At 48.2% G+C, this 21,807-nt stretch overlaps 1 protein-coding gene across 6 annotated transcripts in view; it reads right to left on the bottom strand.

Annotated features, from left to right (window-relative positions):
• LOC144163035 (uncharacterized) overlaps positions 1–21,807 on the bottom strand; it is a 265,629-nt gene that overhangs the window by 164,041 nt on the left and 79,781 nt on the right. For all 6 annotated transcript variants that reach the window (XM_077693815.1, XM_077693816.1, XM_077693818.1 and 3 more), the window contains exons 4-11: positions 20,113–20,331; positions 18,378–18,838; positions 14,880–15,027; positions 14,610–14,786; positions 11,798–12,235; positions 10,397–10,648; positions 7,901–8,152; positions 441–659 (exon numbers count right to left, since the gene is read on the bottom strand). In XM_077693815.1, coding sequence (XP_077549941.1) covers positions 441–659; positions 7,901–8,152; positions 10,397–10,648; positions 11,798–12,235; positions 14,610–14,786; positions 14,880–15,027; positions 18,378–18,838; positions 20,113–20,331 — 2,166 coding nt within the window. The remainder of the gene's footprint in view (positions 1–440; positions 660–7,900; positions 8,153–10,396; positions 10,649–11,797; positions 12,236–14,609; positions 14,787–14,879; positions 15,028–18,377; positions 18,839–20,112; positions 20,332–21,807) is intronic.

Below are 21,807 nucleotides of genomic sequence, written 5' to 3'. Positions count from 1 at the left end.
CGACACTGGTGCCGATCTCATCAGACAAAGACCCTCGTTCACCGCGTGCACAAAGTGATTGCATAAACATCCTCCAAGTCAGGGTGGCATTGCCTCATAGCCAAGGCTGCATATTCTCTACGTTAAACCTCGAATGTGACTTGTGAACGATTGATTGATTGATTGTAGGGTTTAACGCGCCGACGCAGCGCAGGCGATGAGGCGCGCCGTAGTGGAGGGCTCCGGATTAATTTTGACCACCTGGGGATCTTTAACGTGCGCCGAAATCTCGTACACACGGGCGTTTTTGCTTTTCGCCTCCATCAGAAAAGCGGCCGCCGCGGCCGGGAATCGAACCCGCGACCTCGTGCTCAGCAGCGCAACGCCTTGGCCACTGAGCCACCGCGGCGGGTGACTTGTGAACGAGTGTGTCAGGGGTCGACGAAGGCACTGCAACATACCGATGCTTCCAGCGCCGCAGTGATGGCCGGCCTGTGGCCTCCTCCACCGCTCACCAGGCCATGATAGTCCTCAGAGTTGTCCAAGGGGATTACTTCTTCCTCCTCGGCCTGGCTGAGCGGGAAACCGCTACTGCCAGCGCTCTCCGCAGCCCCATCGCGATGTCCCGTGCAGGATGGTGTCCCGGGCAGCCTAGGCGCCCCTTGGGACGGACCAGCACTCTGCACAGTGTTCCCAAGGAAGCACAAGCACTGTTGGAGGCAGACGAGTGGCTTTGGGCGATGATTGACACTGTTTGAAAGCACTGCAAGTAACTAAAACATCAAGCAGACATGGTGCATAATTGCAGGGCCTGTTGCACATAGCCTGTTGCCTGCCGCCTGGTGCATAATTGCAGGCATGCGCAAATCCGAGCGCACTGTGACAACTGGCGCCGAGCCACCATCGGAAAATGGCAGACACGAAGAAGCTGGGAATGGTAAAGAGAAAAAAAAGGGAAGGCGACACTGGCAGGAGCACATGGAAGCTGGGCCATCTGAGCTAGCGCCATAGCATCGGGGAACGGGCCAAAAGAGATCGATTTACGTCGGTAAGCCGATTACCCAAACTCTATATTGTGTACTTGTCTTTTCTTCTTTTTCCCCACTATTTTGTTTATGTTCTTTCAAAAATGTAACCCCCCCTTACTCAATGCTCTTCAATGGGCCTGTAAGGTATAATAAATAATAATAAATAATTGGGAGGCGGTTTCCAGCCAGCCTCACGGTTCAGCGTTCGGGGGGCAGTTGTAGAGGACCTGCCACTGCTGTCCCCAGAGCTAGCTGCTCTTGGGGCACCACTACTTCTGGGCGAGGCCAAAGCTGAAGGGCCGCCAGCATGCAACTAGGCATCACAAGCTGCTGCCTCCGAAGCTTAAAGGGAGTACTGACACGAAATTTTGGTGTTACGTTTTTTTTCGCTGCTATGCTTGCCTACCAGCCCACTAATCATAGAATGGCAGATGAGACGGTCGAGCGCAGCGCAAAAATTAATTTACAGCGTAGTTTATTCGTGTCAGTTTCGGTTTCGACAAAACGAACTCCCAGCAGCCGCCATGAGAGGAGGTATCATGTGACGTCACCATTCTTGCCGTATCGCTGCCGCTCTGGAAGCGCGCGCGCCCGCCCAAACCGGCCGAGGTCTTCGCCATTCCCACAGGCACGGGCATCATGAGGTCAGTCCCAAAATCATGACGTGTACACACGCCCGAGAAGCGCGCGCCAACCACAGCCAGCGCGTGGGCTTCGTCACGGGAGCCCCGACATCGGCAGTTTGGGGCAAGTAGCAGATGATGTCATGTCGTTCCGCTCTGGGCTTTCTCGTGCAGGCGAAGGTAAAAATGGATTTTAAATATGTTTCGCTGAACGGTTGCAGTTGAACCTTGCTGGGAGATATCTCCTGATAAAAAGGAAGCGTTCTACATAGTTATCTCAGCTTTGAAATTTCGTGTCAGTACTCCTTTAAGCCACACTACAGTCTGAGCCTCATCGGGTGCCCGCCACGTCCTGAGGGCCTGAAAGTGTGGCAACTGCTGCGAAAGAACCTCCAACTGGCAAAGTCATCGGTGCCACATCATTAAATCAATGAGTGGACTGAGCTGTGAGCGTGTCATTTTTGAACTCGCATTGGGGCAAACTGTCGCTTTACGCGCTTCTTTCCTCTTAAATTTCCGCAAGAAAACAAAGCTGCTTTCTATGGAACTTTTTTTCTTTTTTCTTGCTGTACTATTTTCGGAATTCTTCAATACTCAAAAAGTGCCCATGGCCTGCAAAAACGCCAACATTATCCTGATTCATAAGAAGGGAGATCGCAAGGACCTCAAGAATTACAGACCCACCAGCCGTCTTTCAGTTATTGTTTACAAGCTGTTTACGAAAGTGATAGCCGCATGGGTGACAGCCTGGATGCTTCTATGCTTCGAGTGTCAGTGCTTTGAGTGTCAATTCTATGCTTCGAGTGTCAGTGTTCGCGCACCGTCGCGTCCACGCCATTGACCAATGTACCCGCCGCGGTGGCTCAGTGGCTAAGGCGTTGCGCTGCTGAGCCCGAGGTCGCGGGTTCGATTCCAGGCCGCGGCGGCTGCTGTTCTGGTGGAGGCAAAAAGCAAAAACGCCCGTGTGTACGAGATTTCGGCGCACGTTACAGGGACAGACAACCGATTTTTGTCGAGTATATATTCTCTATCTCAAATGAAAGGGCATCATTTAAAGCACCTTAACGAGAATCGGTTTTGCTGATAACGCCCTAGAACTTTCTAAATCGGAATTTTTAGATCTACGAGCTGTATGTGTCCTCACAAAAATAATGCTGGCAACCATGACATACAGTAGCGTGGCAACATATTTTTGTCTGTTTGCGAAATGAAAAGCGATATTTAAAAACTTGTCCCGAGCTAAAAACAGTGTGAATCATAGGCTTTCTTATTCTTTTGTGCGTGTTTTTTAATTCATCAGCCTATTTTGCACGAAGGCGCCATCTGTTGGGATGGGCGATAGGTAGAATGTGGCTTCACGCATGCTGCACGTTGTGGAGGTCGAAAGTTCGATTCTCCCCGGGCACATCCTTTTTTTTTACGCTGCCAGTGGCGTATTTGGAAGCTGAAATCGAATATTTTGACAGAACAAACGCCCCTGCGTCAGGCAGAATCATCAGAACTCCTTCACTGGGTCTGTTTACTGAACGCTGCTGTTGATTCTGGGCATGGAGTCTCAGTTAGCTACACAGAGAGTAACCCAGCGGTGGCGGGCGGCGGGTGTTAAAAATTTTTTAAATAATGTTTAAAAATAGATATACAATTTAAACTTATTCAAATACTTGTGTTAAAGGGTTTTCAATAAGTGAATAAACATTCCAGCGGTTACAGTAGCTGCTAGGTTTGCAGGTCACGTGACCGGGACACGTACTGTAGTGTCAAGTTTCTAGACTACGAACCGCCACCCTTCCAATTTCAGGAAGTTTGCTGCCAAATTAAAATTATTTCCACCAATTTGTTTATAAATTGCTTATGCTTATCGGGCTATATAAAACGCTGGCTTTCATATGAGCTAGAGAACATATACGCGACAAAAATCGGTTGTGAGTCCCTTTAAAGATCCCCAGGTGGTCAAAATTAGTCCGGAGCCTTCCACTACGGCACGCCTTATCACCTGCGTTGCGCCGGCGCGTTAAACCCTGCAGTCAATGAATAATTGACCAATGTCTAGGAACAAAATTCGATCACCCCAGCACACATTTGGACTGCTTGTCATAAGTCAGATGGCGGAAATCGAGCATGACCGGTGTTGATGAAAGACGAAGACGAGATTGTATAGGACATTTTATCACCATCATTGGTTATAGAAGTAGAAGTGGAACTTTATATGTCGACCTTAGAGTCATGGCTGGATGGCCTCTACCTATCCTTAAATGTCGACAAGTGTGCACTCTTGGCATTCCCAGTGAAAGACCCAATTTCGATTGATCTGACATACAGACAGAAATCAATACCGCAGGTTACCTCTCTGAAATATCTAGGAGTGTTGTATGAGAGCACTCTGAATTGGCGTCCTCACATTGACTTCATTGCGGTGAAAGGGGGGAGAGCGGTTTCCGTGTTGAAGAGATATTGTAATAAGAAATCTGGTATGCGCAGAGACGTCCTCCTTATGCTCTATCGCATGTACGTGCGCCCTATTCTGGAATTCGGCTGTATCCTTTTTTATAGTTATCCGTTCTACAAGCTCCGACCATTGATTACATTAGAAAGGCAAGCTTTGCGATTGTGTTTGGGATTGCCAAGGTACGTCCCCATTCGGGTATTGTACTGGGAGGCTCGAATCCTTCCTCTGATATCTCGTTTCAAGGTGTTGACAGTAGAAGCATACCTTCGTGCAATGGAATTGCCTATATCACGATCACAAATGGTTTTTGTACACTCCCCAGCGTCCTTTTTTGCCCAATCATGGCCCATGTACAAGCGTCCACAGGTAGTGTTCGTCCAGTCTATGCTCGACCCTTTAAATATCAACATATTATCTGTACCTACGTTTGACTATCGCACTGCGATGGTGGACATTGACTTCGTCAACATTTTTCCCTCCAATGCCAAATGCTTGCCGGAGAGAACGATATCTGGCCTTTTAGAAAACTACCTAGAAGAGTTCCCGACACATGTGGTTATAGCCACAGATGCTTCGGTTCGAGACAAAAAAAGCTGGTGTAGGTATCTTTTCACCTGCGCTTGACTGGGCATTTCCTCTTCGTCTTCCGAATTTCACGTCAATATATTTGGCAGAATTTTGGGGAATCGCGCTCGCTCTTCGAAAGCTCAGCGAAGAGCATTCCCAGGTGATCATTGTGACGGATTCTTTTTCGGTTTGCTCCGCTTTATCTTCACCAACCGTTTCTCCACTTCGCCGATCGCTGTCGATGCTTATACCAGTACATGTCAGGGAAATCCGGCTGGTCTGGGTCCCAGGGCACAGAGGAGTTGAACTTAACGAAACTGCTGATTACCTGGCAGGAGTAGCACTGAATGGTCCTCTCGTTGATACTGTGCCCCCGATAGCCTATGTTGTTGGAACTAGGTTTCGAAGGTACAGTTCACTGAACAGCTTCCCACCAGACAGCATCGCTGGCTGCCCAGACATTGAGCATCTCCGGTACTCTTGGAAGTGTGACTTTGCGCAGTCTCGGCTGTGCGAGGTCACACTGACTTGCTTGCGATGTCGAACACTTAATTTGAATTTTTATCTGCACCGTGCACTCATAGCGCCATCGGCCACCTGCAGCTTCTGTCAAGAGGAGGAAACACTTGACCACTTCCTGTTGTCTTGCCGGCGGTTCTCTTCCCTCCGAAATCGTTACCTGGAGGCTCCCCTCCGGCGCCTGGGTCTCGCCTTGTCGGTGCCGAATTTATTGTCATTTGGGGCAGTCGGGCTTGGTCGGTGCAACGGGGATGTTTTTCGCGCTCTTCACTCATTTATTGCCGAAACAGGTCGCTTGCCTTGTTAATCAATAGCTTCAACCCATTTTTAAACGTTTATTGAAATACCTGTTGGTACAGTAGTATTGAATTTCTTTTGGTTCCAAAATTGTTAGCATCACTGTACCCTATTTTCCCTTCGTTTGAAACTAATTACTAAGCTTCTTTAGCAGTGAAATCACAATAAGACTTGGCCAATCCCCCAGAGTGGGTACGCGCCATTCTCGTTCCGGATCCAACCAACCAACCAAGTGGAATAAAATGCGTTCTGAGCGGTGCCATGGCCCGGGGCCCAGTTCCTCAACATTTGGTGCCGTGAAACCCGGGAGGAACGGCCCAGTGGACTGCATGACGGCGCAGCGCATCTTCAAGGCTTGCAAGGCCTGGGAAACTCCTGGTTGGGATAATTCGTCATTCCCACATCTTGGAGGCCTTGCCCTTGGTCGGCGCCTGCCATGGCCGGCTGCTCGATGCTCCACACCACTCACACTGAACCCGGAGACGACGCAGAGGACATGGGCCAACTGCTACGGCTCAGAGACACCCTCCGAGTACCGATTTCCGACGTCGTCAAAGCGGCAGACCGCGCATTGAAGCAGCGCCCTGTGAAACCAGGTACGCTGAAAACCCTCTACGAATCCGACCAGCAAAAACAGGTCACCCTCGTACAGCTTGACAATCAAGTCAGAAACCTATTGGATATTGATGACTACACAAAGGAATATGAGGAATCTGATTTATACCTCGGAATGATTTTTCGAATTATTTTCCTTCTTCAAGACACGTTATCCAAAAATGGCTACGTTTGCACAACCCCGCAAGATAGTAAAGCGGGGGACACATGGACGGAGAGGGACGCGTCTGTGCACGCGATTCCCCGTTCCGGTAGCCGGAACGGCCCCCGCCCGGCACCCAAAACCGGCTCTCCGCATGCGTCAAACCTGCTAGATATTTTCCGCCGCTGCCACGCGTCAAACGTGTAGGCAATTAACTGGCAGGGGGCGTCAGCCAATAACAGCACGAGGCGCGGAAGCGTCATTCATGACGTTTCGCGCGGGTTTCAAAGTGGAGCCTGTATTCGGTGTATCCTCCGCTCCTGGATTTCGCGAGGTGGCTTTCTCCTGCGCCGCAGCCATGAGCAGCTCAAGGGTGGACCACACCGCCGAAAACGATCTGCTGATATCTCTGGTACGAGCAGAAGCAAATATATGAGATCAAAAAACAACTTCGTATCGCTTTCGCTTGCCTTGTAACTGCAAAAGACCACGCTGCATACAGTAAAATTAAGAGCAACATCTCTGAGAAGTGTCGGCATTGCAGTGTTTTTTTTCTCCGTGTAGTCAGTGAAGGCTTCCTTCATCGTGGTTGATGCGGTGGCTTTATTAAAGTTCATGTGAAAAGAACAACCCCCGAAACCATATTCTTGCCACGTTGAATGAGAAAAGCATTTGTAGAAATCCAGATAATTATCAATATATCAATATCAATAGCTTGGCCAATTATATCCATTATTAGCGTAGATTAATATAATTGGCCCCAATTACTTAAAGCAACAATCTCCTACGAGAGGAAATCACGAGCATCGCGGGACACCCAAGAGAACTCCGTCAAGCGTCAATGCGACCCTTGTGCGGGCTGCCAAAGGCTGCATGCACGCATGACGGAACGGGGCGGAGCTAAGCGGCCCGACGCGTCGACGGCGTCCGCGCACCATGTGTCTCCAATTCCACCAAACGGCGGTGGGGAGCGGTTTCCGGAACGTTTACAGGCACCGAAAACCGGCTGCAAAGACGGACATGGGCAAAACAGTGATGGACGGAATGGGCAAAACAGTGTTGGTCATAAAACTAATCTTTATATTTTCCAATACTATGAACCCTGGTGAGTGCAATAAGAGAATGGGTTTTCTGATGCACCACTTGGAACTAATTTTACAACTCATTGAACTTTAGTGTTTTAAAAAGGCATTCAAAATGGTTCCTTGCCACTGGTGCCATCAAGGTTTAATTAGCTGTAAAATTAGTTCCAAGCGATGCACCAAAAAGCTGCTTCGATTATTGCATTCACCAGCATTTATAATAATGGCTAATTATCTCACTGTCTTGGGAACTAATTGACTAGCTGAAAAAATAATGGCATATTTTAAATCAGTGGGGGAAAAGCAGAAAGACTGGCAGGTTTCACAGAGTTTGCTTGAAAATTAAAAGCAGCTGTCTTAAGACCCTTGTCCCCCTTAAAGGGACACTACTGAAGTGTAAAATCAAGTTGGCTTATGTTGGTAGATTACGACTGCTGTGAATACTAATACATCCCCCAAAGCAGCAGTGCTTGCTTATTAATGGCGCCCCAAAGACAAGATCTTTCTCAGCACCAATGGGAGAAGCGTGCAGCCGGGAGAAGTTGCCGGCTGCCATGAATGGCGCGGGGGTGACCACCTCGCCACAGTCGCCGAGCACCCACCTCTGTAGGCCCCCCCGAGGGGACTGCAGCCTCAAGTGAAGGAAGCGGCCTGCTGGGGTCCTCCTCAAGAGCAGAACGGGAGGCTCCCGCAGTCCCCACTCCCTCAGCAATGCGCTGTCGACGCTTTTTCTGCTGTTTACTCCTCCGTGCCTCCTGAGCTGCCCCTTCCTCAGCAGGCCTCTTCGAAGGCTTATGCCGGGCATGCCGGTCTTCTCCCCGCGAGGCCTTCACGAGTTTGTTTTCGCCACTTGGCTGCGTGGACAGCATGGCACAATGGTCACATAAGCGGCCCCGCTTGGAGCAAGGGGCAACGAAACCACAACAACATCCCCTGTCCCAATAATCTCCATTCTGTTTGAACACGGACTCAGACAAAAGGCTGCCACTGTTGCATGGCGTTTTCGTTTTACCTGTGCGCCAGCATGACAGCATTGTCGAAGCTCCTGCCAAGAGCCGACAGCATTGTCGAAAAACTTACCATTAACCGCTTTTGGGAAACAAAAAATGAACTCTATGCAAGGCACCCAGCCGTACTGCCGCCATGGGCCTATCAAGCGAGTTTCATATTGATGTATACTAAAGCCACCAAAAAACCTACTTTTTGTTTAGTAACACTAATGTATACTAGAGGGAAATCTTCTGCCAGTGCCTATGCGAGCTCTGCTCTAACGAGCATGCCGGCATTGTACCCCAAAGAAGCATTGTTTCTCAAAAGTTGCAACAAAAAAAAACAGGCTCAAAAGTTGCCTGTGGCCATAAAAGCCAATACTGCCGTTAGAAGACCTTATAAAGTGTTAAACTGATGTTAAGGCATAGCTGTTAGGATTTATTCATTAGGGATTAGTCAAAAGCTTGATGCAAGATGAACATAAAAAAATGCCGCCACTGTTGGCTTTGTCATCACGAGAAAAAGAGGCCATGTTGCAAGCAATGCCAAGTAAGAATCTGTTACAGCGGCACGGCACTCGAGCGATAGCTTTCCCTCTAGTATATACAGCGTGTTTCAGGGAACTCTATCCAGAGTTTAAAAATATGCCAATGCACTCTAAGACGACGCGACGAAATGCGTTACTCCCTTTTGTATGTAGTGCGTCACGCTATTTTTGTATTTTGCCTAATTAAACCCGACACGCTTCACTAATTAGTTCATAATAATTAGTCAGCTTCTGAAGCGACGAGGCTAGGAGAAAAAAAATCCAAATAAACAGTTGCAGAGTGGTTTGCAAAACATCCGAACAAACAGTTCCTGTCTTTCTAAATCTGTTAAGTATATTAGTGTTTTTCAGCTTACTGATGATGCCCGCGAAGTACAAAAGAACATCACATGACATGCCCGCTAGTGCGTTGCAATTCCAGTGTTCCCAAGCCTTCCACATACAAGCAATCATAAGAACCCACCACCAAAGGCAGATTTGCTGCCGAAGCCGAACTTGTCGCTGTGGATGTCCCTGCCAGTTCATCAGAAACATCACTTGTCCCAGAATCGGGCCTAGAGGAGATGCGTGCTCCAAACTGCGCCTCTCCATCTGGGCTCGACGGTGAACCAGTAGCGGCAGTCCCTGCTCTTGAACTTTCCCCTTCAGTCAGCTGAACTGACTCTACGCGTGGGCTTGCCGTTATGGTGATTTTAGGAGCATAGACTACTTATTTGGATCGAATTTGGACAAAGAAAAATTTGAGTGCAGTTGGCCTTTAAGGGGGCACATGACTCTTAAAACAGCTTCCTTGAATTTTTAGGTAAACTCTGAGAAACTTGTGAGCCTTGATGCTCTGATTTCAAATGTAGCATTATTTTTTTGAGTAAGTCAATTAGTTAGCAAGATAATGAGAGATAATTAGACATTTTTGGAGGATCAATGGGCAAAACAGTGTTGGTCATAAAACTAATCTTTATATTTTTCAATACTATGAACCCTGGTGAGTGCAATAAGAGAATGGGTTTTCTGATGCACCACTTGGAACTAATTTTACAACTCATTGAACTTTAGTGTTTTAAAAAGGCATTCAAAATGGTTCCTTGCCACTGGTGCCATCAAGGTTTAATTAGCTGTAAAATTAGTTCCAAGCGATGCACCAAAAAGCTGCTTCGATTATTGCATTCACCAGCATTTATAATAATGGCTAATTATCTCACTGTCTTGGGAACTAATTGACTAGCTGAAAAAATAATGGCATATTTGAAATCAGTGGGGGAAAAGCAGAAAGACTGGCAGGTTTCACAGGGTTTGCTTGAAAATTAAAAGCAGCTGTCTTAAGACCCTTGTCCCCCTTAAAGAGACACTACTGAAGTGTAAAATCAAGTTGGCTTATGTTGGTAGATTACGACTGCTGAGAATACTAATACATCCCCCAAAGCAGCAGTGCTTGCTTATTAATGGCGCCACAAAGACAAGATCTTTCTCAGCACCAATGGGAGAAGCGTGCAGCCGGGAAAAGTTGCCGGCTGCCATGAATGGCGCGGGGGTGACCACCTCGCCACAGTCGCCGAGCACCCACCTCTGTAGGCCCCCCCGAGGGGACTGCAGCCTCAAGTGAAGGAAGCGGCCTGCTGGGGTCCTCCTCAAGAGCAGAACGGGAGGCTCCCGCAGTCCCCACTCCCTCAGCACTGCGCTGTCGACGCTTTTTCTGCTTTTTACTCCTCCGTCCCTCCTGAGCTGCCCCTTCCTCAGCAGGCCTCTTCGAAGGCTTATGCCGGGCATGCCGGTCTTCTCCCCGCGAGGCCTTCACGAGTTTGTTTTCGCCACTTGGCTGCGTGGACAGCATGGCACAATGGTCACATAAGCGGCCCCGCTTGGAGCAAGGGGCAACGAAACCACAACAACATCCCCTGTCCCAATAATCTCCATTCTGTTTGAACACGGACTCAGACAAAAGGCTGCCACTGTTGCATGGCGTTTTCGTTTTACCTGTGCGCCAGCATGACAGCATTGTCGAAGCTCCTGCCAAGAGCCGACAGCATTGTCGAAAAACTTACCATTAACCGCTTTTGCGATACAAAAAATGAACTCTATGCAAGGCACCCAGCCGTACTGCCGCCATGGACCTATCAAGCGAGTTTCATATTGATGTATACAAAAGCCACCAAAAAACCTTCTCTTTGTTTAGTAACACTAATGTATACTAGAGGGAAATCTTCTGCCAGTGCCTATGCGAGCTCTGCTCTAACGAGCATGCCGGCATTGTACCCCAAAGAAGCATTCAGTTTCTCAAAAGTTGCAACAAAAAAAAACAGGCTCAAAAGTTGCCTGTGGCCATAAAAGCCAATACTGCCGTTAAAATACCTTATAAAGTGTTAAACTAATGCAAAGGCATAGCTGTTAGGATTTATTCATTAGGGATTAGTCAAAAGCTTGATGCAAGATGAACATAAAAACAAATCCCGCCACTGTTGGCTTTGTCATCAGGAGAAAAAGAGGCCATGTTGCAGGCAATGCCAAGTAAGAATCTGTTACAGCGGCACGGAACTCGAGCGATAGCTTTCCCTCTAGTATATACAGGGTGTTTCAGGGAACTCTATCCAGAGTTTAAAAATATGCCAATGCACTTAAGACGACGCGACGAAATGCGTTACTCTCTTTGGTATGTAGTGCGTCACGCTATTTTTGTATTTTGCCTAATTAAACCCGACACGCTTCACTAATTAGTTCATAATAATTAGTCAGCTTCTGAAGCGACGAGGCTAGGAGAAAAAAAATCCAAATAAACAGTTGCAGAGTGGTTTGCAAAACATCCGAACAAACAGTTCCTGTCTTTCTAAATCTGTTAAAAATATTTGTGTTTTTCAGCTTACTGATGATGCCCGCGAAGTACAAAAGAACATCACATGACATGCCCGCTAGTGCGTTGAAATTCCAGTGTTCCCAAGCCTTCCACATACAAGCAATCATAAGAACTCACCACCAAAGGCAGATTTGCTGCCGAAGCCGAACTTGCCGCTGTGGATGCCCCTGCCAGTTCCTCAGAAACATCCGTTGTCCAAGAATCGGGCCTAGAGGAGATGCGTGCTCCAAACTGCTCCTCTCCATCTGGGCTCGACGCTGAACCAGTAGCGGCAGTCCCTGCTCTTGAACTTTCCCCTTCAGTCAGCTGAACTGACTCTACGCGTGGGCTTGCCGTGCTGCAGCTGGTGGTCGGAGCGGCCTTTTGAGCGCCACCGATGGGGCAGCAGACTGCATGCCACAGACAGGGGTACATATCAACAGGAAACACACCAGTCTCAATTGCCTCCACTAGAGCATCAACGTTAACGTTTGGAGCGCTGCTTTGGACCTCCTGGTCCGTCTGATGGCCGGTCTGGATTGAGCAGAGATTCAGATCGTCCAGTTCCTCGGCACACTGCACGCAAGTTGAGAGTACAGGTGGGAGGGAGATTTCAGAAATCAAGCTTGCCGCATCATCATTCTGGGCAACTAAGCTATGACACTTTTTTCCCTTGTCTAGCTGCTGCTACATACGTGCCTTTGCACTTGTTGAGCCATTAAGAGGGCTGTTCGGAGGTGGCCCAGTGTCCAATTAGCTCTACCAAATAACCAGTCAAATGTGTGAGCAAACCAACGAGCCACAATTCTTTCTTTTGTTTTCCTAATATATACTCTTGAGAACTGAAAATTTGAAACCACAAAAAACAGTTTTCCGTATTAATTTTATTTGCAGTCCGCAAGTGCCAAAAAATGTGCAGTAATACCTCGTTAACTCGAACTCGCATATCTAGAAAAAGCAGCTAAGTCGAAACTTTCCGCAGCACTGAACCACTTCCTATACGTTCCATGTATTTGTTGCCCTTTATTTCGAATATTTTTTGTGTTAAACTGCGGATATCTTGAAATCATGACTCAGAGTGGGACGAAAATTTCGCCGCCGGTTCACAAGATTCCCGCGATGCTGCCTCGGCTAAGGCCGTCAATTTTTTCTCGTTTAGCCGCGCCTACCACAAAGCCAAAGATTTCCCTGAACGTGAAGTTTGAGCCTAGAGGCATATCAACTTCGTCAAGCAACCCTGCCGGTGAATGTCTCTTGTATTTTTTCTCTTTCAATTCTTTATGAAAAGCAAGATTGGAAGTTGCTGTTGAAGAGCTGGTAAGTAGTAGCGCCGTTTTTGCAAAGAACTTGATATTTCATGGCAATTCGCTCCACTTTGCTTATCTCGAAAATCCCTTATCTCGTAATATTTCCCGGTTTTTACTACTGCGAAATATTGAGGTATTACTGTGCTTGCAAAGTATTACAGCCGTATTATAAGTACGGTCGAGGCCACTTATAACGCCTGCAATTATAACAAATGGTCGGTTACAATGAACGAACGCGGCATCACCGCCACAGCACGCGCTAAGGCAATGGCATTTTTCAAATATAATGCACTGGCGTGAGAGTAAAACTCGAGTACAGCGAACGATCGAATATCGCCCGACCGCGCCTGGCGCACCCGGTCGCCACTTTCCGCGAACGTGAAGTGTAAATGCACTGCATGGGGATCATCCTTTTCCAACAAAACTGACTGCAGAAAGAAAAAAAAAATTGGTGAGAAAAAAGTAAACAAAACTGGACGTCGTCGTGGTGGGTTTGCAGGGGGGTGGAGGGAGCACACCACGGAAGACGGGTGAAGCGAGATAGGGGAGAAAATAGGGGAGATGACGGCGAACTTGCAGAAAGTTGGCGTTGCCACTATGACAACACCTGTGAGACCCATGTGTTGCTCCCAATCAGCCTGCCTGGGAACGGAAAAATCAGTGGAATGGATTTTGTGGGGTCACAAAATTTGCTACGCATAAATTTCGGTAGACCACATTTATGCTTGCTCACGCTTTCCTGTCCAGTTCGCCCGAGAGAAAGGTGAAAAAAAAAAAAAACACGAAGCAACCTGAAATGCATGCCATGAAGCTGGAACATGCCGAGTGCCACTAAGGAGTCATCAGTTGCTTTCTTTGGGCTTGTAAGCGATCTTATGCAGGGAGAAAAAAACTGAAACCTAGTTAAGAAGTACGATCTGTCCAAGTTGACCATCTCCGCAATTTTTAAAGGAACTCTGCAACACTCTTCGATCAGTGGAAGTAAATCTGCGCGACATTTAGATTACACTGCCCGGAATACCTGAGCAAAATATTACACGTGCACCTGAAACTGTGAGCGCACAAATCGCTATGAGATGCGGAAAAACCAACCAGGCTCTCATAAATTTTCCTCATTATGCACCCCTGGCATGGCCTAAACGACGTCATTGAGGCCATGGCTCCCCTAGTGGCTGCCCCTGGTCAACCTGGCGGCCTATTTTTCGCATTTCCTGTGATGATCCGTCGGCGGCGGCGCTGTGTACCAACTATGCCTGAACCTGTACGCCCAGTTCCGGCGTTTCTTTTGTGTTTTGAGTGCGCGTGGAGTTTAATGAGCTGTAAAATTAGTTCCAAGCGATGCATCAAGAAACCGCTTGACTTGTTGCATTCACCAGGGTTCATAGTATTGGAAAATGTAAAGATTGCAGTTTTATGACTAACACTTTCTCTATTGTTCCTCCAAAAATGGCTAATTATCGCTAGTTACCTTTGGAACTAATTGACTGACTAAAAATAATGGAATATTTGAAATGAGGGGTGAGAAAGCAGCAGGGTTTAAAAGTTTCACAGTGTTTACTGTGAAACTTTTTATTTTTAGTGTTTACTGTGAAACCGTCCTGTCCATGAAAATTATGTCCACCAATCCACCAAGAGACACGCACCAGCTCGCATCGCCGCATGGCCGCCATCCAATTGCTCAGGCAAGCCTGCAGCCTTGGCAGAGGCTGCAGGGAGCGCAGTTGCTCCACAAGGCGCTTGCGCTTTTTGCTCCATGGCTGCTCGGAAACTTCAAGGAGCCCACTGGTTGCCGGCTCACTGGCTGTCAGCACCACGTTATCCTGCAAGGCAGAGGAGATAGCCACAAGGACACCCTTTTTCTTCAGCATCCAATCTTTTGTAGCCGACGTTGTCGATTCTGGCTCGCATCTCACCCCTTCCGCTGCTTGTGTTCCATCGCTGGAGCACCGTTTCGCAAATCTGTGTTTCTTCCACGGGCAAACACGGCCCCTGCTAAGCAGTGGGTGCGCATTGGGAACGCCGCAAACCGCTTCGCACACGCTGGCATGCTCGCGATGACAACTGGAAGTAGAGCCAGGCAGCAATGAAGAAGACAGCTCCTGCAAGCGACAGTCTTAATGGATGCAGTTATTGGGAACAACTAATCTAAGACTGTTTTTTTCTTTTGTTTGGCACTGCTGTGGCATTACTTTGACCAAGTAGAGCTCATAGATAAACAAAGAGGGGTACAGCACAAAGAAAAAAGGACAACCACAAGCGTTTGCGGTAGTCCTTTTTAACACCAAAAGTGTTTTATTCCCGGAGACAACAACATTTCGGTGACGTCATATCCGTCACGGAAGAGGCACCAGTACAACGAAGCAAGCGGCCCGTGAAGGGTGCACCCCTGCAAACAGGGCTTCTCGCGGGGAAACAACCTTTAGTACTAACGCGATCGTTACACTTAGGGTTGTTTGTTTTCGGGTTTTATATTTTAACACGACAGTGTTTTATGCCACGACACCCCAAGGTTTCACTGACGTCATATCCGTCGCGGAAATGACGCCAGTACACCTTTGCCGAAGCAACCCGCCAGCAGGACGTCGTTCGACAAGCACACCCACAAGACAGCCACCGACCCCCAAATCATGTTCAGCTGCAGATTTCGCTGCACATTTTCCTTTCATGTTTTACCGATTCCTATGACAGAGGAATCAACCACAGATTTTTTTTGTTTTGTTTGGCACTGCAGTGGCATTACTTCGACCAAGTAGAAGCTCATAGATAAACAAAGAGGGGTACAGCGCAAAACGGACAGTACACAAGACGAGGAAAAGGTACTACAGGAAAAAAGGACAAACACAAGCGTTTGTGGTAGTCCTTTTTGCTTCATCTAGTGTATCATCTGTTTTGCGCTGTTCCCCTCTTGGCTAACTATAAACCAACTTGGCCAAGCCTCAATTAAAGCAAGCACATAAATAAAAGGCATCGTGACCTCTTGTTCACAGTGTAAGCAACAGGCAAAGTATCTCTAATCTTGGGATGCGGCAGCTGAGCGCTCTGTGCTTCAGTCATCACAACTGCACATGTGGCTATCTATCTTGGTGCCCGCATAGTCACATTCAGCCCCGTCTTCACGCTTTCCCCCTACTGTTACAGTAGCGAGAACAGTGTTCACGACTGGTTGCCAGGGCGGACAGGACCCAAGAAGGGACCGACGGGGTAGAACATGCACGAAACAATGGTGGCATACAATGCGAGCCAAACAAAATAAACTCCCACCTCCCCTCGCGGGAACCCCTGTGTAGATGCGACGCATAGGGGGTTCACGTTGCAGCGTTCGACAGCGGGGGAACGGCGCTGGAACGATGGAGCGGAGCGGCGCAGGCACCGCGTTTTATAGCGCGCATAACGGTGAGGGGACGCGCCGGCGCCAGTGCGCCTGCCGCGGCTATGACGCAACACAATTTAACACAATCCACTTTAATCCAATCCAACCCAAATCCAATTCAATCCACGCCAAGCCAATCCAATCGAATCCAATCCAATGCCCCTCGCGAGAGAGTGTTCGCTATCGGAGAGGAGACGGGGTGAGCGGCGGAGAGCGCAGCTCGCGCGGCGAGGAGAATGGGGGAGGGGCGGACGCCAACAACGACGACGCTGACGCCGGATGCAGGGACAAGGCGGGTGAATGAGATGCCTCCGCATCTAAAACGGGCGGTCAATTTCTTGTGTCCTTCCAGACTACCTCTCTCCCTGGTAGCTTCCAGGGAGTTCATGAGTAAAAAAGTTGAGGTTGGTTCCTGTGTCATAGGAATCGGTAAAACGCGAAAGTGAAGTGTGCAGCGAAATCTGCAGCTGAGCATAATTTGCAGGTCGACGGCTGTCTTGTGGGTGTGCTTGGCGAGCAACGTCCTGCTGGCGGGTCGCTTCAGCAAAGTTGCACTGGCGTCATTTCCGTGACGGGTATGACGTTAGTGAGATCTTGGGTTACTGCGGCATAGAACACTTTCGTGTTAAAATATAAAACACCAAACGAACAACCCTAAGTATAACGTACAAGTTAGTACTAAAGGTTGCTTCCCCGCAAGAAGACCTTGTGTGCAGGGGTGCACCCTTTTCAGGCCGCTTGCTTCGTTGTACTGGCGTCACTTCCGTGACGGATATGACGTAACTCAAATGTTTGTGTATCCCGGAATAAAACACTTTCGTGTTAAAATGGCTTACGATTACGATACTCCCTAATGCGAAATTTGTGCGCAGCGCCAACTGCAGTCCTCTCGGCCAAGGCGCATAGCGCCATGTCTCAGTAGTGATCACGTGATCGGCGAATGCACGTCGGCCCGTGCTACGCTGCTGTTATCTCGCAGCACATCGCCACCGCCCAGCATGCTGTTGTAAATCATGTTTGAACCTCTCGCAACAAATGTCACGTGGTTCCGACAAGCCACGTAGCAAGGAGACCGAAGAACCTGAAGGACTGATGTACGAACCGCACATAGCGCGTGCTGGGCATCTGCGCTTTTTGTCAACTTGAAAGGACGAGACGCTTGCTTTCATGGATGCCTGGTTTTGCGTTTCCTTTTTCGGGCGGCAGTAGGCACCGAGGGCGGTTTTCACACACGTGTCTGGCGTAGGCTTGGCATAATGCCCTCCCCCTCACGCTTTCACAGGGGCGCTTCACGCCGCCTCCGTTTCAACCTGATTCTCAACGGTGGTGTCAACAGAGATTATTAATTGAACTTCCATCGGAGTCGAGGCAAAACTTTGCGTTCGGCGGGGTAGAGTTGGGAACGTGCAACACACATCGTGTGCTTAGCACGGACAAGTACCGCCATTCCGCGGATCCCGACGTAACCAGTGACGGCGAACTCACACGATTGCCTGCATGCATGCCTCGCCAGTGAATACAACCTATAAAGGCTGTAGTCCGTATTTTTTAAATAAGATGAGCTCACATAAAAGTGTTGATTTACATTTATTTCACATGCTCAACCATCTAAGAATTGTTTATTTGAGGAAAGCATTTATAGATGTTTCTTCAATGGGTACTGGCCGTCCGCAACTTTTGCGACATCACCAACCGTAGCACCCAGAAGTGTACTGGGCGCAGTCACCTGCATTTACGCTTCTGGAATTTTCTGCCTTATTAAACAACTGCTAGTTGTTGTGATCACCAACCGTAGCACCCAGAAGTGTACTGGGCGCAGTCACCTGCATTTACGCTTCTGGAATTGTCTGCCTTATTAAACAACTGCTAGTTGTTGTAAAAGGGGTGTACTTAGATTATCGACATCGTAATCCAGGCCCCCCCTTTAGTGTCCTTTTAATAGGCTTTCTGCAGCGAATGCTGCCTGGTTACTCAAGAGCTGAACTAGTACACCCATGTCAATTAAAACAGTATGTGGGCAGCAATAAACAAAAAGACTCACAGGTGTTTAGCCAGGGCTTTGGCAGTCCTTTTCGAGACGGAGGGTTGGGCTTGTTGGTAGTTAGTACTGGCAGGACCCGTGCTTGTACGGCATCTACTTGCAGTGTCAATGACCCTCCGCTGGCCTCTCCCTCTATAATGTGTGTTCCAGGGCCTAGTGTGGCTGAAACTCTGCTGGCCTCTCTCTCTATAATACGTGTCCCTGGGCCTAGTGGGAATAAAATTTCGCTGGCCTCTCCCTCTATAATATGTGTCCCAGGGCATCTGACCATGCTTGCCAGCCAGTTTCGGGTTTCCTGTCATTGGCAGACTGCTGTCAGCCGAGCTTTCTCCGGATGGTGTGGTGGTGCTCCCGCCACTGCCGCAGTTGCTGGGTTTCTGTTCATCTGCCTCCCTTGGCCCGGACACCTGAGGCTCATTCGATGGCCCGAGGTCTGCTTGCCAAGATCCGCCTCCTCTGACCTGAGAACGGACACAAGATAGGCACTTGTTGCAAGCTGGCAGCACCTAGCCTGCGTTCCTACCCCGTAAATGCACCACTGTCGAGGCACACTGAATGCAGGCCTCCAGTTGTTGGAGAATTCCTACTGGAGATGATGATACACTAAGGAAATGCAGCAGAATAAAAATGGGTGGCATTTACTGATTACACAGAATCATTTGACTAACGTGGAAAGTGAGCCTTCTTGGTTCATGATCACTTCAATAAATCAGTCAGGGGAAGAACACTTCACACCAAGAAGTGTTTCTCCTCCCTGTGAAGTGTTCTTCCACAGGCTCATTTATTCAAGCAATTAATGGATTGTCGGGTTTCACGTGCCAAAGCTAGGCCTCGGCTGTGAGGCTCACCGTAGTGGATTGAGGGCTCCAGATTATTTTTGACCACCTGCGGACCTTTAACGTGCGCCTAAATGTCAACACACAGGTAATCTCACTCTTCACCTCCGCAAGAAAAGCATCCACCACAGCTGGGATGGAACCTGCATCCTTAGCAGAGGGGCAGGTTCCGTTAAACACTTAAAATGGCCATGCAGACAAAATAAAACCTTGTTTTATTCAAAAGATTTGGTGCTCTATAGTGCTCCCAGCACTTGTGCAGCAGCAAGCGATGCTTTGTTGAGAGAAGTCGATGAATTTCAGCTAAAATTTTGATTCTCCAACCACGTTGTGCATTTCATGAAGTCTGCGATGACGTAACAAGGACAGGCGTTCAAGCGAACTTCAGTGCACGGTATACGCTGCAGCAAACTGCTGAACACTTTTTTTACTGCCAATCCACCTAGATGGCGCCACCATACTGCAGAGGACCGCTGTCCGCCTCTGTTTTGTTTCTTTTTTTTTCAGCTAGTTGATCCCAGAGCAAAAACAAGTATGTCCAATAAGACCACTGAATGGCCAGGTTCGATTAGCAAGATCATTAGAATAGGTGCATATACTACTGAACGCTTGTATTTATATACGACTTGACACCATGGTAAGGTACGTGTACCTGTTAGAAAAGCTGCAGTGAGCCGATCATGGGCCAGGCGATCAACCGAGCCCTGCTACAGTCGACACTGGTGCTGATCTGATCAGACAAAGACCCTCTTTCACCGCGTGCACAAAGTGATTGCATAAACATCCCCCAAGTCAGGGTGGCATTGCCTCATGGCCAAGGCTGCAGATTCTCCACGTTAAACCTCAATCATGAGTTGTGAACGAGTGTGTCAGGGGTCGACGAAGGCACTGCAACATACCGATGCTTCCAGCGCCGCAGTGGTGGCCGGCCTGTGGCCCTCTCCTCCGCTCACCAGGCCGTGATGGTCCTCAGAGTCGTCCAAGATGATTACTTCTTTCTCCTCGGCCTCGCTGAGCGGGAAACTGCTACTGCCAGCGCTCTCCGCAGCCCCATCGCGATGTCCCGTGCAGGATGGTGTCCCGGGCAGCCTAGGCGCCCCTTGGGACGGACCAGCACACTGCACAGAGTTCCCAAGGAAGCACAAGCACTGTTGGAGGCAAACTAGTGGCTTTGGCAATGTTTGGGCTATGGTTTGGCCAATGTTTAAAGGGGCTGTGCAGACAAAATACAAGTTTGTTCAAAACATTTCATGTTTTGCAGTGCCCCCAGCACTTGTCCCACAGCAACACAATTCTTTATTCACTGAGAAGTGGATGAATTTTCTGGATGAGAAGTTAAAATTTTAATTCTCCCACCAAATCGTGCATTTTGTTGTGACGCCTGCAATGACGTAACAAGGACAAACCTTCAAGCAAATGTTAGTGCGCCATTTACTCTGCAGCGGACTGCTGAACCTTTTTTTTTTATTCTCATTCCTCCTAGATGACACCACCATACCGCGTAGGACTGGTCTGCCTTTGCTTTGTTTCTGTATTAACACCTGGCTTGTTGTTACGGTACGTAGTAATCCTTTCGTGAAACATCAGGTACGCTCAGCAAACAGGGTCCCACAAGGCAATGTCGCTTACGCCACTACGCCAGTGTCATGTGAGAAAACCCCAAAGCACCGCACTGCTGTGCAGCACCAACAGGCAGTATGCACTGGTGCTTCTGTGTTGACGTGTGCTTTTGTAACTTCCATTGTTTGCCCTACCATTTTTACTGTTATAAAATACGTATGCATTGCATTTAAGCAAAAATAGGTCGTTCTGCAAGCTTATAAGCCCTGCCTAACTTGAGCTTGCATCTGCCGGCCTCAGCCAAACGCACAGCTGTGCATATTACGTCGTAGCTTCTAGTGCAGGAAATGAGCTAGTGGGTCACATAGCAATTCTCTGTTTTCTTAATTATATAGCTTATTTGAGTACAGTTTGCAATAAAAGTGGGGTCAGTATGATACTAACGAGGCAATCTTTTGAATGAACCAAACTTGCAATTTGTCCGCATGGGCCCTTCAATGTGGAGACAGTTACATACAGCAAAGAAAAATACTGACACCCACCCAACACGAAGCCACGCGGCTGAAAAGCAAAAAAGAACATGATTGTGGAAAAAAAGTCCTTCCTGGTTCAAAGTTTGAAGACAGACAAAATTTCCTTCCACCGCGAAAATTTTTCAGTAAGCTGCAGTGCAGTTGTTTGCACCTGTATAGCTTTATTTTTAATGTCATAGTGGTCACCGCACCAGACGCACATTCTGGAGGCTGTTGGTTCGGATCCCACCCGGCGGGCATTTTTTCTCCACTTTCTGTCTGTCCGAATTTCTCATCTGTTTCAATGACCTACCACATTCTCCCCTTTGCTTATATATATATATATATATATATATATATATATATAACTCTAGAGAAAGATAAAGCTCACAAAGCGCGCAGAAATAGTATAAATAAAGAGCCGGATACTCAGCAAGAACAATAGCAAACAAGGTTTACTTACGTAGTGGCAACGGGACTTGCCTTCATCAGAATACAGTTACATGATTTTGCTGTCACAAA

The sequence above is a fragment of the Haemaphysalis longicornis genome, unplaced genomic scaffold (genome assembly GCF_048455015.1).
Source record: "Haemaphysalis longicornis isolate Haplotype H1 unplaced genomic scaffold, Haemaphysalis longicornis Haplotype H1 scaffold_12, whole genome shotgun sequence".
Classification (NCBI taxonomy): Eukaryota; Metazoa; Arthropoda; class Arachnida; order Ixodida; family Ixodidae; genus Haemaphysalis; species Haemaphysalis longicornis.
The sequence above is the reverse complement of the archived record's forward strand: the minus strand, read 5'-3'. Positions and strand labels throughout refer to the sequence as shown.